Genomic DNA, 18,658 nt, shown 5'->3' with positions numbered 1-18,658 from the left:
TGACGGAAACTTCGTAACATGAGGCATCTACATGTATATACAAAGTATGAAGCATCCAGGTCTTTCACCTTCTAAAATATAAACCTTTTAAGACGTTAGCTAACACCGCCGTCACCGCCGTAGCCGCCGCCGCCGCCGGATCACTATCCCTTCTGCAACAAAAGTTGCAGGCTCGACAAAAATCACCAAAATACTGAACTCTGAGGAAAATTATAAAAAAGGAAAGCCCCAAATCAAAAGCTCAAACACATCAAACGAATGGATAACAACTGTCATATTCCTGAATTGGTACAGACATTTTCTTAGGAACAAAAGGGTGGATTAAACCTGGTTTTAAAGCTACCTAAACCTCCCGCTTGTATTACAGTCGCAATTCCAAATTCCATTATATTGACATCGATATAAACAATTCCTGGGGTAGAAATTCCTTAGAATGTAAATAAATTCCATACATAGGTTTAAAAGAGGGACGAAAGATACCAAAGGGACAGTCAAACTCATAAATCTAAAACAAACTGACAACGTCATGGCTAAAAATGAAAAAGACAAACAAACAACAGCCCCCACGACACAACATAGAAAACTAAAGAATAAACAACACGAACCCCACCAAAAAGCTAGGGGTGATCTCAGGTGCTCCGGAAGGGTAAGCAGATCCTGCTCCACATGCGGCACCCGTCGTGTTGCTTATGTGATAACAAATCCGGTAAATAGTTTAAGTTAAAGGTATACATAGACAAACTGGAAACTATGCACAAGTCGTTTAATTTTTGCATGTGTAGGTTTTTTTCGGGGTACCAAATGAGATAAATTTGGTGAATCATGAGGAGCTCATTTCAATACGAAATTTCATAGTAATTACATTCTAAACGCTTTGAAGTTGGCTCCAAATCTACCTATTTGAAAATATTTGAGAGCTCTAAAGTCCTCTGCAACAAAATGATTATTGTACATGTAATGCATGGATCATAAATTAAACAGCGGTATAGTACTGTTGCCTTTAATTCCAGTAAATGTTGAGATAAACAACATTTATAGTATCATGTAGCATGGCTGTTAAATTATTTCCATCGTCTTTAATGGGAATTCCGGTAGGGAATTAACCAAAATACTAGTACATTTGAACAATAACATTTCCTGTCTTTGCCTTTTAATTTTAGTTTGAAAATGAGAATAAAAATAATAACATTACGGTAAGATTCCATCAAACCTAAAAGGACATTCACATCAACGTTAAGTCTATCTGTAAAAAAAAACTTAGCAAAGATACCCTGCGTATAATTTTGTTCATCATATTACTTGAGTTTTATTTACCAAAGACTCATCGGTTTCACATGAATAAAAAAAGATAAAATTACAAATATATAGCGTACGACGTTGAATAGCATTTAGGACAAAACAATGTTTTGCCAAATACAGCTAAGGTAATAAATGCCTAGGGTAGAACATCCATAGTACTTCGAAAAATTCTAAGTTTTGTAAACAATTATTTTATAAACTACCATATCAATGATAATTCATGTCAAAGCACAGGAGCTGACTACTGGTCTGGCTTAGAGTTTCTCAACTTAGTATAACTTAATATATTAAGTAAAATGTTAAAAGTAAGGGTGTATCATTTAAATGATACCAGCATTAATGCTGAAAAAACGTACATGGATCAACAATGCATGCCTTTAATCAAATCGTTGTCTGAGGGAGTAACAACATTAGCTTGATCATAATTCCTTATTTATTGTTCACATAAATCGGTTCAATCGAATTTGAAATTTTAATAAATTATGTAAAAGATAATGCCAACTGACAGACACAAATATTGTAGACTCTGGTCTTGCCTGTCTAGTTATCAAAACGAAAGATCTGTTACATATCTTGATCTTTACACTTTATTAACACGGATGGACGACCTTTGAATATAATCTATGACAAAGTGGTGAATTCACCTCTCCAACTGTCAACTTTCATTTTGATTAGAGACTTTCCGTTGTAAATTTCCCTCTTAGTTTAACATGTTCAATATTCTTGTGATTTTACTTTTCAGTAGAAGCATGTCCTATGTCTTATCGTATCAGATGAAACACGACAGAATTAGATATTTCTTTAATTTAACAGTCATTTACAAAAGCTGATTTTTGATTTTTACCTTGATTTTGCATTCGTTTAATTGATTTATGTGTTTGAACATCAGAAACTGCTGTTGCTTCAAAACAACATATTGAATCAGACCTTTTATTCTTATAGTATCCGTTTAATTCTTTGTTTACTAGATAAACTGGATGGGAGCACTCACTCACTCACTGTAAATCGAGTTACTGAGGGATAGGAAATTATCAAAAAATGTGAAAGTGAAATTAAAGTATTTTACAACTTTGACTTTTTGTCTGACTTTTTTTTTTAAAGAAGTTCAACATGCATTGTATGATAATTAATAAACAGCTGCACCATGAGTGCACGATACGTCCGTCGTCTTGTGTGTAAGTTTTATGCAATAATCATCAATAGTTTATGAGATACAGCGCGACATGTGAAAAAAAACCTTTTATAACAAAAAAACTCAAGTACTCTAAAATAAAATTTTGAATCAAAACCTAAAAGTATACAGATCTTTAAATTGATATTACGAAGAAGTGTGTAAAGTTTTAAGCAATAATCATAAATTGTTTTGAGATACGGCGCGACATGTGATACCCCCCTCCCCTTTTTTTTTAAACTCAATATATCTAAAATATTTTGTTTAATCAAAACCAAAAAGTATACAGATCTTTAGATGAATAAAAAAAAAGAAATTTGTAAATGTTTTAGGAATAATCATAAATCGTTTTTGAGATACAGCGCGACATGTAAAAAAACCCTCCCACTTTTTTACAAAATATTCAATAACTCAAAAATAAAATGTTTAATCATCACCAAAAAGCATACAGATCTTAAAATTAATTTAACTTAGAAGTGTGTAAAGTTTTAGTCAATGAGCATAAATCATTTTTGAGAAACAGCGCGACATGTGAAGAAAAAAAACTGTTTTTTAGTTACAAAGTCCCGTAACTCAAAAGGTTTAATCTTATTTTCACCAAAAAGTATACAGATCATTTGACCATCAAAAGAAACAATTATATTAAGTGTCATGAAATTTGGGTAAGTCGTTCTCAAGTTATGGTGCGACATGTTTACGCCGGACAGACCGACGGATAGACGGACAGACGGACGCCGGACATTTGTATACCATAATACGACCCGTCAAAATTTTGACGGGCGTATAAAATTCAAAGCGTAAATGTGCTGAAAATTTCAGAAGTTCCTGTAGAAATAGTAGTATTGGTCCACTTTCAACTGACATTGTCAGTATCAAAGAAATCCCAGTATGATCCAGTATATTGCTCGGTGAAATACAGCAAAAATAAAGAGCCAATGAACTGGAAATTACACAGGAAGCTATAACTTTTAATGAAGAAACTAATGTCGAAGCTTATTGAAGTACAACGGAAGGTTCGACTTTCAAATAGTATTGTTACATTCGTAATTAATCGGTTCTGTACCCAACCTTGCATTCCGGCAATTATATAATCTCAAATGTAACAACTTTTTTATTATTATTGTTACATTTCAATTTAGAAAATACTGAACTCTGAGGAAAATTCAAAACGGAAAGTCCGTAATTAAATGGCAAAGTCAAAAGCTCAAACTCATCATTCGAATGCACAACAATTGTCATATTTCTGACTTGGTAAAAACATTTTCTTACTTAGAAAATGGTGGATTAAACCTGGTTTTATAGCTAGCTAAAACCTCTCACTTGTGTGACAGTCGCAACAACACAATATATAAATCCAATGAGTCCAAATTGCTATTCTGGATTTACCTTCATCAGGAAAATTCAGAGTCAAAAATAGAAGTTAAAAGGGTTGTAATATTCTATCTGAATAAAACTATTTCTTGTGAAACATGCAATTTCTATTAACTTCCTGTTGGTGTTTGATAGAAGGGATAAGTCTGAACTGAATGTATTTGTCATTTTAAAATATATAAACAGGAATACGTGAATTCAAAAATTGACCGCCACTTTATATTTCAAATGGTTCTAAATAGTATCATGTGATAGATGTCTCAGATGTGATTTATGGTATCATTGCATCCGTAACTGAAGCAAATAAACATTTTGCTTAAACCTTATGACAGTAGCAAGAATCAAACTTGCATCATAGCTTAATAAATACGCTAGCATAAGAACAAATACACACAAATTACCGTCTCGTGGTTGCGAAAACAGATCGGCTATCGGGGATGTACAATAAGTATTAACAGGAATACCACCAATCAGCGGAAATACCATTCAACCAAACTCAGCAAATATGATTCGATAAAAAAATCAAGTACTTCTATGAAATTATCTTCACAATGTAAGTTTGGATGTCCCCAAAGTAAAATTTTCGAGACCAACAAGAAATGTCTAAATTTGAAATTCCAAATTACATAAATAGAATCGTCCTTGTAAAAGAATCTCTTACTAATGTTAACATACTTTGTTTATGTTACTTCTGTTTGTATTATAAACTGGATTGAAACCCGTTTGAGTATACTGTACAAACAAATATAATTCAATGCTATTCTTGCTGTTTAAATTCCTAAAAATATTTGTCTAAACATGTATATGCTTGACATAATAATTGAATCTGCAACCTGCTATATTTTGAGTGATTCCAGATTAAATATTTATGTAGATGTTGCTCACCATCAAATTCATCAAAATCTTTTCGAAAGTAAGCATTTAATGTTTAAGACGTTTTTGTTTCATCAAATCAAAATGACCGAGTTTCAAATGTGTCTTAATAGCCGTCCTCGAATGAAAATAAAAATTCTTCGTTGACATATGACTTTATTTTTTTAGTGATAAAATAGATCAAAATGATGACTGCTGTACCCCAATTTTTTTACTACCATGCCGGTTTATTTTCGTTCACACTTTGTTGTCAATATAATGGAATGTTATGTGACTATCATACGAGTAAGAGGTTTAGCTAGCTATAAAACAGGTTTCATCCACAATTTTCTACATTAGAAAATTCCTATACCAAGTTAAGAATATGACACTTGTTTTCCTATAGTTTGATCTTTTGATTTTGCCATTTGATGAGGGATTTTGACATTTGATAACAATACTTTAGAATTCGGTATTTTTGTTAATTTCATTTAAAATACCGGTAGAATAATTTTTTGGTGTCATGCTGATAATGTTTTAAAATGAATAGACATTATACCTGTCAATGTCTTATACCTGGCTAACACTCAGTATAAAGATATCAAAAAATATAATGCTCGCACGTAACAAAAAAAATTTGATTAACCTATTGTTTATTATTCCTTCTTAATTTTGTTTCTACATAATTAAACATCATTGCAATTATTCAGGTTATCCCTTATAATACATGAAAGTGAACCCCAATTAACAATGTAGACTAAAAAGCATTGCAATCAATCATATAAGATATCAATCATATATGATAAGGTTTTACATTGTCAGACTTTCCAGACTTAGATTCAAGGTTGTTATGCATTATATCTTTCATCATGAACATTACTTTAGTAGGTAAAAATAAAAGAATTTTACTTAAGCAGCTATCTATAGAATTAGGTCAATGTGATTGAATACAGGAGTATGTGCATTTCTCACACATGGTTTCATACGTACATACTCTTGCTGCAGCAGGATTGTTGAACAGATACAAACAAGAATGTCTCCATAGTACACGGATCCCCCATTCACACTATCATTTTCTATGATCAGTGGACCGTGAAAATGTGGTAAAATCTCTAATTTGACATTAAAATTAAATAGATCATATCATACGGAACATGTGTACTAAGTTTCAAGTTGATTGGACTTCATCTTCATCAAAAACGACCTCGACCAAAAACTTTAACCTGAAAACTTTAATCTAAAGCGGGACAGACAGACGGACGCACGGATTGACAATCGAACGGACACACACACCAGAAAACATAATGCCCATAAATGGTGCATAAAAACAAATACAATCTATATAATTTATTCAAATTGTGATATATCGTACCAATGATTAAAATGATAAATAAATACTCCAAGATTTCAAGTAAGTATTTAAGAACTTAGTTAGACAGCACTCAGTTATAATGTATCATCGTAATGCCCATCAGAATGATTGATTGATTGATCAAGTGTTCACATTTATCCTAGCTAATAATTTGTTTATATGAAATCTGTTTAACATGATTTAAAACAGAAGAGGAAAAAGCTCAACAATCTTGTCTTTTGTTCCTTTTCCAATCCGATCCTTAATAATAATAAGTAAAATCACAAAAAATACTGAACTCTGTGAGAAATTCAAAACGGAAAGTCCCTAATCAAATGGCAAAATCAAAAGCTTAAACACATCAAACGAATGGATAACAACTATCATATCAAAATGTATGGTTGTCAATAGACGGATATGCATGCATTTTGTCAATCTTGATATAGGATTGGGTCAATAAAAGCTTAAATAATTTCAATGTTTTATATACAGACGATTTTCTATATTTGTCTGAAACCACAAATCAAACCACATCTCCTTAATAATTTTATACAAAATAATATGTTGACCAAAATATGTATGTCTTGTAGGCTCGTCCAAAAACATATGACAGGACAACAAAATATAATATTAAAAAACAATCATTTATCCTGAAGAAAAAAACAAACAGGTTTGTTCAGCTTCTCATTCTTGTTCTTATTACTTTACCATCTAATATTAATTTATAACCTTTGAACATACTATTTTATCTTGCAACTCTATTTAATTTATCAATTTATCAAATAATTTGTTTTCAACTATTTGCAACATTTTTTTTTTCACAATTCAAGGGACATTGTTGATGAGGACTATAGGACAAACTTTCACATTTTCATGTACTGTCAACTCCAAAGTCTAGTTTCATATCTATATTTTGATGCAATCTACACATAATACAGTTGTGTACTTATTTTCAAGTAGATGTGACCACAATTTTAAGTTACCGAAACTGTCTTAAGGTGGTATTGGTGTCTTTCGCCATCTTGGATTGTAAAAAACAGAGAATCTAAGGTCCAGATTTTCAATCAAGTAAACAAAATTTGATGCAGGAATGCAGATAACTAATGTGAATTTGCATTTATAAGAACAAATTTATAAGATTATAACTTATGAATATTTAATATTTGTTCAAGTGTTGATTAGTTCTTCTTGAATTTTTATATTGTTTAAATTGGCATTTTAAGGGGAGGTAACTCTGAAATAGTGCGATTTCTGAGGGAATCTTCATGGAATTTTGCTATTCCGTATTTTGGCCGAAAAGAACGCACCGTGACCCTATCTTTTCTTTTGATATTTTCAAAGCATTTTAGAAAAGCTATCTTCTCATATTTTATTTTACAATTTTATCATTTAGTTTAGTTTCTAATCACATAATGTTGATTTTTCCTGTATAATCCATACAAAATGTGTAGCTTGAGAAAATGCACGGTGACCTATCAATTTTATGATTTTTTTGAACATATATCAATAGATACTACGTTTTGGCAAAGTATGAACAAATTCTATCATTTTTAATTTAGACTCCCATACCACCTTAAATCAAAACTAAAACCTGATCAGTTAACAGCCAAATCATGGTCAAAACTTTTATGTGCACAAGTTTTTATCAGTTCACATCATCCAAGTCACGAATATGACTGTTTTTTTCTAGTCATTTCCTTTGTTGAATAGAACGTCTAAATTTTTAATATTGCCATATAACAGGAGGTTTGGCCAGCCATATACAACGTTCAACCCACCATTTTTTTAAAAAATGTACTGTATCAAATCAGGAAAATGACAAATGTTATCAAATAGTTTGTTTTAACTTATGCCTTTGTTTTTGTTGCAGTTTAGTATTTCTGTTGTTCTATTGTTTCCCTCTTATAGTTGATGTGTTTCCTTCAATTTAGTTTGTTACCTGGATATGTTTTCACTCATTCGATTGATGACTATTGAAAAGCTGTAAACTTCTGTTCCCTTTATTTGTCATGTTTACCTTCCTATTTTTTAGTTTCCTTGGAGTCCAACATCTTTGTCGGTACATTTTTTTTTTATCATAATGAACATATGCACTAACTTGAAATTGATTTGACCACAACTTCATGGTAAACTACATTACACCAAAACTTTAAATGCTATTTTTTTATATATATATATATTACAACAGTTTGTGGTATCACATAACTTTTTTGTAATAACCTTTGTTTGTATAGTAATATAGGGTTATTGCATGAACATTGGGGACAATATTCCCCAATATTCATGCAATAACCCTTTTATTGTATAGCAATATAATATTTGAAAGTAAAAATTGGTTTAAAATAAGATTTTGTCGTTGATGACGTCATTAGTTTTAAAGATTTATTGCACTAGTGCAATATTGGAATTTATTGCACGCTAACTTTTGGTTACTTTCTGTGGGAAATATTATATTTCTATGCAATAATAAAGATTATGTTATCATAAATTACAAAACATCCTACAGCATATGAGGTAATACAAATCAACAGTAAATACCAGAGGGAAACCAATTAACAATTGACCTGTTTCATTATATTTTAATAAAAAATTAAAATTATGAATATAGTTTAAGAAGGAATAATACATATACAGAAAGGTAAAGCTGCTATTATGCAGTAAAAATTTACCGGTAAACTAACATATATCTAAAGATATAAAACAATAACAACCAATGCAAGGTATCTGGTTACAAATCAGCAGTGCCATAGTCGCATAAAAATCCTGAACTTCAATTGTTTTGTTTTTTTAATTTTTCTAAATACAGAAAATGTGGCATCAATTGATCTAAATATAGAAAATGTGGCATCAATTGATCTAAATACAGAAAATGTGGCATCAATTGATCTAAATTAAAATACAGAAAATCCTGCATACAAACAATGCTATCATCATTTTTTAAAAATGCTAGTTTTACATTTTTATGATACCTTTTTGGTCCTAATTTTCGTATTGAAAAAAAACAATGCAAAATTTCTGAATTTACAGTATTCCTGGTGTTCTTATGAATTTCCAAGCTACAGTTATCAGTAAATTAGAAGTTTAAGTGTGCTACAAAATTTTTGTTAAATAGGCTTGTACATGTTGTATGTAAAACTTGTTATAATAGTGAATTTAAGCATCCACTAAAATACAATGTTTACTAATCTAAAAGAAATTGATACCTAGAAGAAAATTTCATGAATACACAGTATAATAAATTCCCATCCTAACAACCAATGTATATATGTAGTCTTTGTCCATAATTTAAAATGTGTTATCTGTCTGCATCTTTAACTTGTGAACCTGCTACATCCAAAACTTTGTCTCCAGCAGCTGAAAATAAAACAAACAGTTCATGACATTCTTTCGTATTATATCTTTGTTTATTATTCATTGAATTGGGTACATATTTTTAATTTTCAATTTGCTGTTTAAAACAAAATTTTGGAAATTATTTAAAATTAAGGAATATGTTTCCCTTGTGCAAAGCTTTGATTCCTTGTCTGTCTTTGGCTTTATTTTATTTCTTTCTGGAAAATAGCTCTTCAGCTGTTTAATAAGCTTTGGATTTTCAAACGTTTTGGCCTTGAGCATCACTGAAGAGACATTGAGTGTCAAACTGTTTATATAATGCAGACAAATTGGTACCATTTACGTTGATTCTAGGATTTCATGATTATTTTGTATAGATGAACTATGAATTTTAATGTTCAACAAAGGGAAAACTAATATAGACTTGTATACATTGACAAATCCATGGAATAAAGTATCCAATTTTGCAAAAAACATGAAAATTGGTATATCCACTAAAATGAGAAAAAAAAATTGGCAATGTTTTACCATTATAGGGGTCAAAGACAAGGTCAGTACAGAGCTTCTGAGTAACACAGTTTTGTCACTCTAAGGGCTACAGTACAAAAGTAATGCACCATACACAAATCATGCAAATCAGACAATGTTTTACTTTCATAGGTTTAAGGTCAAAGACAAGGTGATCCAACACTTAAGTATGACACATCACCATGCCATAATGCATCAGCATTTCAAGCTGGTTAATCTAAGTTGCATGGTATACAGATTCCTATAACTCCCAAATATTGTTTGCATAGGGTATAATACAAATTTCAAAATTATTTTCATGTAACTCAATCTATACTATACCAAGTTTCATTTTTCAAATGTTTTAATATAAATGTTAAAAAAATAAAAGACAATGCATCCCTTTCATTTGTTTTCTTATGGCTAGTTATCTAATTGGCAAGCATACCACATCTCCTTATCTTTACATCATTCCAGTCATACAGAACTAATAGTAACTTACCTAAGTCACCTGATACTTGTTCAAACTGTTTAAGACTAGCACTAGAATTATTCTGTAGATACATTTCCTCTTCAGGACTCAAACTTTCTCCCAGTTTCTTTAAAGCTGTTAATATCTCCACACACTGAGCTGTGGCCATTGCACTTTGTAATTTACCAATTTTTTCATCTCTTTTTATCTAAAATTAAAGTAGATAAATAAATATAAGTTTGATTAATAAATATGTTCTTATATATTTATTTCTATATAGCTTTCCTGTTTTAATTATAAAAAATAAAAGAACAGCATCCCAACGTCCCCTGCTGATGCACATATGCACATATTTAATTTGTTCCAGGACAATAACTACAATAATTTGGGTTTTTTTTATTTTTTCATACCTGTAAATATCCTTCAAGAAATGTAGGCATGAGATTGCTTATAATGCAGAATACCATGATATACATTCTATTTCATTAGGTTACTGATGCAAACATTTAGAAAGGAACGAGTTGAAACAAACGATTGAAAGCGCAAAGCAAGAAAATTTAAAACTCTCTCATATGAATTTAATATTTGGAATTGTTTCAGTTTTGTTCGAAACATGAAATTTCTCCATTGCATGTGTGAGTTATGTGTCAAATTTAAGTGGCGTTTGATATAAGTGCTGACCTCTTCAAGTATTAAAATTTCATTTGGAGAAAACAAATTAAAGTGTCAGAATTTTTCGACACTGATAAAAGTTCCCAATTTGTTTTAAAAAAAAATAAACACATAAATTTGCCATGACCTACCTCTAATAATCTTTGCCGCAGTTGTCCAGGTTGTTTTTTAGCAAACAGACGAATAACTTCTGGAGTTTTAAAAGCTTGACTTATAGCTGCCTGTATTGCCTACAATGAAACACAAAGTAATTCAATAATAATGAATATGTCAACTCATTCTTTTATTTTCATTTTTAAAAGTTTTTCTCTATAAATATAGTTTTACTTCGCCCAAGAGTTTTATTCCATTATCAATTTAAAAAAAACCAGGTATTATGAAAAAAAAGGAAGTTTTTATAGCATGTACTTTTCAAAAATATTATTAAATGTAGTATAGTAAGTTTTATCTAAATACAGATTGTGTAAAAATCACATACTCATGTCAATCAAAGAGCTGAAGAGCTCTGAGGGAAAAAAACGGCCTTTGTTTCAATTTTTAGGGGGGTATCTTTTGACAGTCTGCATACAAAGAATGAGTAAAAGAACAGCCAGAACATACAGAAAGGCGGACAATAATGAAACTAATTGTTGTTTATTGTTATTTCATTTCCTTAGTCAAGAATTCATCATAGAGACAATTTGGACCAATGAGATCTACACCTTCTAAATCAAAAGATTTGATTAAAGTTGGGAGTTAATTATATAAAATTCAATTGAATTTAACAACTACTACAATATATTATAGAATTTTAATTATGTACAACTGAACGGCAGGCTAAGACCATTCTCAATTTTTTGTGACCGTATTCTCAAGAAAGTGAGGACTGAAAAATCTATTCAGTTTTAATTTTCCATTGATAAAGTTCCCAGTTACAACTCTCATCACAGGGATACATGTACTTATAAGATAAAATATGATTGATATAAGCTGTGTGAAGTTTGTTTCCAGATCCCACATTTTGATATATCTGTAAAATTCATGAATAAATAGCTTTAAACCACAAAAAGCAATATTTAAAAAAAAAAATTTAAAAAAATGACCACTACAATAATTATGTTGGTACTCAAAATTATTTTTTAATTGATGACTACTTATCATATATTTACTTAATGTGACATTTTTAGTGTTCATATACATTAACTTTCATTTTAGTGGGTAATTACTCATCAATTGAGGTGCTCCTTAATTGGAGAAAGATTCTAAAAACATAACTTTACAGAAAAAATGAAAACTGTAGTTGCTCTCCCCAATCTCAATAGGTATAAACTACAAAAAGCAACATTTTTTTTTTTTATTATTTTTTTAACCATTTCAATAATTATGTTGGTACACATTTTTTTTATATAGAAGACTACTTATCATATACTAAATATCACATTTTAAATGTTCAGAAACATTTACTTTGATTTCAGTGTAAAATTACTCATCAATTGAGGTGCTCCTGAATTGGAGGAAGATTCTAAAAACAGAACTTTACAGAAACAATGAAAACTGCCGTTTCTCTCCCCAATCTCATGTATCCCCATTGACATTGTTTACCGCGAAAGTTGACCTACATATTATCTGAGTATAGCCTCAGATTAAAGCATTGCATGTTGGTGTGTGAATCATCTACACTACAGCAAACATCATTAGGTTTATATTTAACAAATACGGATTTTAAAATAGTATACAAATACTGTGAATGATTTTTATAATGAATAAAGGATATCCCTGTGTAGTGTGGCATTCCAACAATGACGTCACTAGGTTAGATATATTTAGAATATTTCGTAATACTGATTTTTCCGGACTGTAAAAGAAACGTATATAGTGTAAGGGAAAACTCAATATACGATAATTTCATGAGAAACAGAAGGGAAATGTGTAAAAAATGTATTTAAAGTCAATCTGTTCTCCTTGTCATCAATTTCAGTATGACATTTTGAGGAGGTTTCCAAACTATCAAAAAAAAATGATTGACGTGAGGGAATGATACTCTGGCCAACCCCATTAGGGAATTGACGGCTTGAAGCCGTCTTACCCCAAAAATATTCACTTTTAAATTAGAAGAAAAAACTTTTTTTTTATGAGTAATAAAAAGATAGCTCTTTCAAAAAGCTTTGATAAAGTAAATAGGGAAATGAGGTCATCAAACTTCTTTTCTTGCAACATAGAGAAAAAGATGAATTTACTGGATTTTACCTGAGTTATCTCCACTTCTACATAATAAATAGTTTTCAAAATCTAAAACAAGCAAACAGTTTTTTGTATTGGTACTTGTTATCATCAAATAAAATCACATAAATTTATTCATTTTAGAAATGAGAATAACACAAAGAAACCAGGTGCTCTGCAGGGCGCAGCTTTATACGACCCCAGTGGTTGAACCCTGAACAGTTAGGGCAATTTTGGTCACAATATTCAAGCTTGATTCTGTCTGAATTTGGATAGGTTTTTGTCACAAAATTAATGTGATCAAAGATCTAACAAATCTATTGCACAATACTGTGCAATTGAAGATTTCTTCTTGAAACTTTTCATTAAATTCGAAATTTGAAAAAATTTAAAAAAGGAAGCCCTTCATTTACCATAGATTAGAAATCTGCCATAGATTTGGAACCCACTATAGATTTGAGTCCTACATATTTAAAAGAAGCATAGCTGCTGCCGGACTGTTTAAGAGCTTTGAAGCAAGGGATTAACTTTATATACACAATTTGAAGCCTGGTATCTATGGTAGGTTAAATGCACAACAACGTCACTTCCAGTAAAACTACAACATCCATTCATGTTTAACTGAAACCTAATTTTTTGGTGTTTTGGTCTCTACAGGTTTTTTGTGACATTATTTGATTTTTTAACCGTGAACCAGTCTTCCGTTTTGATTGTCAATTAGCATAAGTAATATTTTTGTGCTGTTGATCCATTAACAATTCCCATTGGACAACAAATGGATTGCATTCATTATTTATAGCCTACATCTATTGAAATTTGACAAAGAGTGTTTACATCAAACCCAATTTAATTGCAATTAAATTCAACAAAATGCAAAATTTAGAATTCATAGTATTGAAGGATTTCAATAATGCATGGATTGTGATGTATTTTGCTTAGGTAATTTCCTGTCAAGGAATTAATAATTCAATATACAAGAATAAACTTATTTATGAAAGTGTCACAAATTGATTTTCATAAAACATCCTAGCCAGACGCTATTCATTGTACCTACCATTTTGCTAATAACATTGTTTTTATCTCATATCAGTAAAATTCTGAACACAATAGAAATTTATAAGAATAAAAAGGAAAAAATCTAAATATATATCTTGGTTATGGTTTAAATAAATCTAGACATATAAAGTAAAATCACAAAAATACTGAACTCCGAGGAAAATTCAAAACGGAAAGTCCCAAATGAAATGGCAATATCAAAAGCTTTAACACATCAGTCGAATGGATAATAACTGTCATGTTCCTGACTTAGAACAGGCATTTGCTTATGTAGAAAATGGGGGACTGAACCAGGTTTTAAAGCTAGCTAAACCTCTCACTTGTATGACAGTCGCATCAAGTTCCCTTATAATGACAACGATGCGAAAACAAAACAAACAGACAAAATAGGTAAACATGTCAAAAATAGGGGTACAGCAGTCAACATTGTGTTATAATCTTTATCACTATAATAAACAAACAATTATGTAACACAGAAGCTCAAAAAGGCATGTATCAAATGTAACATCCTCAATTATTGCTTTATATTATACGATTTAATTTATTTATGTTAAATCCATCCATTAAGGATTGAAATATTTTAAGTACTGGGACCGAATCCTTACCCTGGCAGGCATATGGTTAGGTTAACATTAACTCTGACGTAGAATCGCGTTTGATATACATCAGTTGATAAGCATGTAAACGTCACATAGGTTAAACTATAATAATTTTGTCGTTCAAAGTATAAATAGTCTTAAGTCAATAGTTATTTGAGGCATAACCTCTGCAGAATCTAAATTATAAGTTTCTCTTGTCAGTCTTGTTGCATTGTGAATTTCGTCTTTAAAAAAAGGTATCAAAGAAACACAAAAAGGCATATAGGCACAGCATTCGTAAATATAGAACAATAACTGAACACAATGGCGGGATGTATAAGTACAGAGTCGTGTCTTTGTATCAAAGAAACCCAAAAAGTCATAAAGACAGGCACATTATCAAAATTCAAAAATAAGAATATGCAGGGATGCATAGTTACAGAATCACGTCACGTAATTAAAAATGTCTACTGTTGAAAATAGTTGCGGTTAAGAACAGTTATATATTCTAAATAAGTTGTATATTATGAAAATTTGCAAACAAAATAGTGTTGGGTATTGAAACAGTTCATGATTTGTATAAATTTTTCATCCATATTAAGGTTGTTGATGTCAATATATTAAGAGCATTTTGAAAAAGAAAATATGACTAATGGTACCCAAAAAAATGCATTCAAGAAAGAAGTGTTTTCTTCTCAACCAAGGTTACTGTGCGAACTGTTGTGTGTATATTTTTTTTCTACATTTGCTAGGGGGAGGTTGATATCTCAAACAACATGTTTAACCCCGCCGCATTTCTTGCGCCTGTCCCAATAGTTTTCAAAGGTATCAGGATGATTATTTAGTACGCCAGACGCGCGTTTCGTCTACATAAGACTCATCAGTGATGCTCATATCAAATATTTATAAAGCCAAGCAAGTACAAAGTTGAAGAGCCTAGAGGATCCAAAATTCCAAAAATTTGTGCCAAAATCGGCTACGGTAATCTATGCCTGGGATACGAAAATTCTTAGTTTTTTTGAAAAATTCAAAGTTTTGTAAACAGGAAATTTATAAAAAAAAAATGACCACATTATTGATATTCATGTCAACACTGAAGTGTTGACTACTAGGCTGTTGATACCGCTCGGGGACGAAACGTCCACCAGCAGTTGCATCGACCCAGTCAGGCGCCTCTGGCCTTTGTTAGTCTAGTATGGTTTTAATTTTAGCTCTTGTGTATAATTCAAAGTTTAGCATGACGTCCATTATCACTGAACTGGTATACATATTTGTTTATGGGCTAGATGAAGGACTTCTCCAGGTGCGGGAGTGTCTCGCTGCATTGAAGACCAATTGGTGCCCTTCATTTGTTGTCTGCTCTATGGTCGGGTTGTTGTCTCTTTGACACATTCCCCATTTCTATTTTCAATTTTATTGCAAAAACACAGTCTTTCTAATACAAGGCCTATAAAAAATCCTCTCAGAAAATAGGTTCATTAAACGGCGAAACATCGACTTCATTATTAAATGCAGATTCATCGAGCTCAAAGCCGCTATCACCATTATAATGGTATTATTGTTATTTTATACTTTTTTATAATTTGGATAACTGTTTTACATGATTAATTCAAATATGAGATTTGAGTCAAATTGGTGAACATATATTTGACAGCTAGTGTCCCTTTAAAGCTTCCAATGCAACATATGAATTATTTTCCGTTTAGAGTAAATAATTGTAGTGTACTCTTCAATTTTTAACTAACGAAGTGTACAATCGCAGAAGCAATTTCACTTTGCACCCCAAAATATTCAAAAGTAAATTTATCATGAGTACTGCTGTTTGTCCAATTAGTTTTAGGAAAACCAGTGAATAGAATTAGATTAACTTTGAGTCTTAAAAATTGTCCAATATATATTATGACATATTAAATAAGTCTCACTTGAAAACAACGTTGAAACCTATGATTGAGTTGGATAAAAAAAAATGAATATCAAAGTGTCATGTGTACTATTGTGTGTCTGTCTTTTTCATTTAAGCCTAGCGTTGTCCGTTTATTTTCGATTTATAGGTTTGACTGTCCCTTTGGTTTCTTTTGTCCCTCTTTTGGAATATAAATTAATACACACCATAGTAAAATTATTTATTTCTAATTTTCCTGACAAAAACTTTATATCAGTGATATTTCATTCCACTTGTTGAAATGGGAATTTCGATTCTTTACATCTCTTTCGTTAACTATGGTAACACTTTAAAATGAAATCATATTAAGGGTCAATTTGGAATGTCACTCAGATGTGTGAATATGTTCTTAATCAGTTTGAAAATACTTGGTCCTAATTCAAACTACGTTTACGCCTCTGGTTTTTACCGTGCAAATAACAGGACTAAGCTTTGTTTCGATCCTTGGTAGTAATGCATATCAATTCCAATGTTCCTTAAACGTAGTTAAATAATTTCAAGTATAAACGGTAAAACTGTAAAATCATCGCATTTCTGATTGGTGATAAATAATTTATTCATCTAAGTATCACTTAACACAGAAAAATTTTTTTGCTTTTTTTTTTCTCAATCGATTTATGAATTTCGAACAGCGTTATACTAATGTTGTCTTTATTTATGGAAGAATAGTTACCTCTTTATATAATTAAGTGCAAACGTCATAATGTGAATGTTTGCTACTCTGTTTCAATAAATCAGGCTTTTTGAAAGACCGAAATATAAGCCATAAAAAATATGGTGGGGAATGATTCTGCTTGCGTTAGTACCTTTTTTCTTTCAAAACCTATTAAAAAAACGAAGATTTTATACGATTCTTAAATATGGCTTTTTAAACTATATGTAATTAAATTGTGAAAAGAATAGTAAGGGGATAGCTGGAACATTTTAGTGTCACTAAATGGATTAACCAAAGTATTCATAATGTCTGTCAAAAATTCAAAAACTAGAGGATCAAACATCCTTCATTTTTTTTGTTTTCATTTTCACTACTTCCGGTAGAAAATGCAATTTCACAATTGATTTTCCTCCATCAATTAAGACAGGTTTTATTTAATTGACCTTATTTGTCAGCAGAATTACATATTGGTCCTTGGTCCATATCGGTTCGTGGTCAGTAATGCAAGACTTGAGAGCAAGTCATGTCTGATGGTGCAAAATGCCTTGCAATCAACTTATAATTAAGAATTGCACGGTTTCTAAATTTATTTAAGTTCCCCTGAAGTTCCATGTTAATTAATTCTGAAAAAAACTTATTTTTTAGTCCTGTTATGGGTCACATGAAATATAAAATGTAACCCTGTACAAATGGTCGTTAATGGCAATCTGAACAATAACTGAAAACACTCATTTTACTTCTCCATTTCAATAAGAAGACCGTCTAAAATTGTTTACAATACTGTGGATTCATTTATTTTCGTGGGTACCAATTTTCGTGGATTGCAGAAAACTTGCCTTTTCGTGGAGATATAATTTCGTGGTTTTGCCAAAGTGTGCATACAACCTGGTAGAAAATTTATTATTCGTCGAACATTTAGATTCTTGGTTCACCTGTATCCACGAAAACCACGAAAATTGGTATCCAACGAATAATAATGAATCCACAGTAGCTTTACATTTATCATTCCACCCAGTGAAGCCTTTCAAAAGGACCTAGTAATCATATATTTAGTACTATTCGATTTTAATTTTCTAAAATATGACGAGTTACTGTAATCAAAATACATATAAGTGCATTCCTCTTTGTCAATCACATATCAAAGGTAACAATATTTTAAAAATATCTCATCAAAGTAATATAAAACCTATTATTATACTT

At 30.9% G+C, this 18,658-nt stretch overlaps 1 protein-coding gene across 1 annotated transcript in view; it reads right to left on the bottom strand.

Moving 5' to 3' along the window:
* Positions 1-8,607: 8,607 nt before the first annotated feature.
* Positions 8,608-18,658, bottom strand: part of LOC143063317 (protein LZIC-like) — a 56,754-nt gene continuing 46,703 nt past the window's right edge. The window contains exons 4-6 of the mRNA XM_076235388.1: positions 11,160-11,258; positions 10,387-10,564; positions 8,608-9,398 (exon numbers count right to left, since the gene is read on the bottom strand). Of these exons, the coding sequence (XP_076091503.1) occupies positions 9,340-9,398; positions 10,387-10,564; positions 11,160-11,258 (336 nt within the window). The 3' untranslated portion in view covers positions 8,608-9,339. The remainder of the gene's footprint in view (positions 9,399-10,386; positions 10,565-11,159; positions 11,259-18,658) is intronic.

The sequence above is a fragment of the Mytilus galloprovincialis genome, chromosome 2 (assembly GCF_965363235.1).
Source record: "Mytilus galloprovincialis chromosome 2, xbMytGall1.hap1.1, whole genome shotgun sequence".
In the NCBI taxonomy this organism is placed as follows: domain Eukaryota; kingdom Metazoa; phylum Mollusca; class Bivalvia; order Mytilida; family Mytilidae; genus Mytilus; species Mytilus galloprovincialis.
The sequence above is the reverse complement of the archived record's forward strand: the minus strand, read 5'-3'. Positions and strand labels throughout refer to the sequence as shown.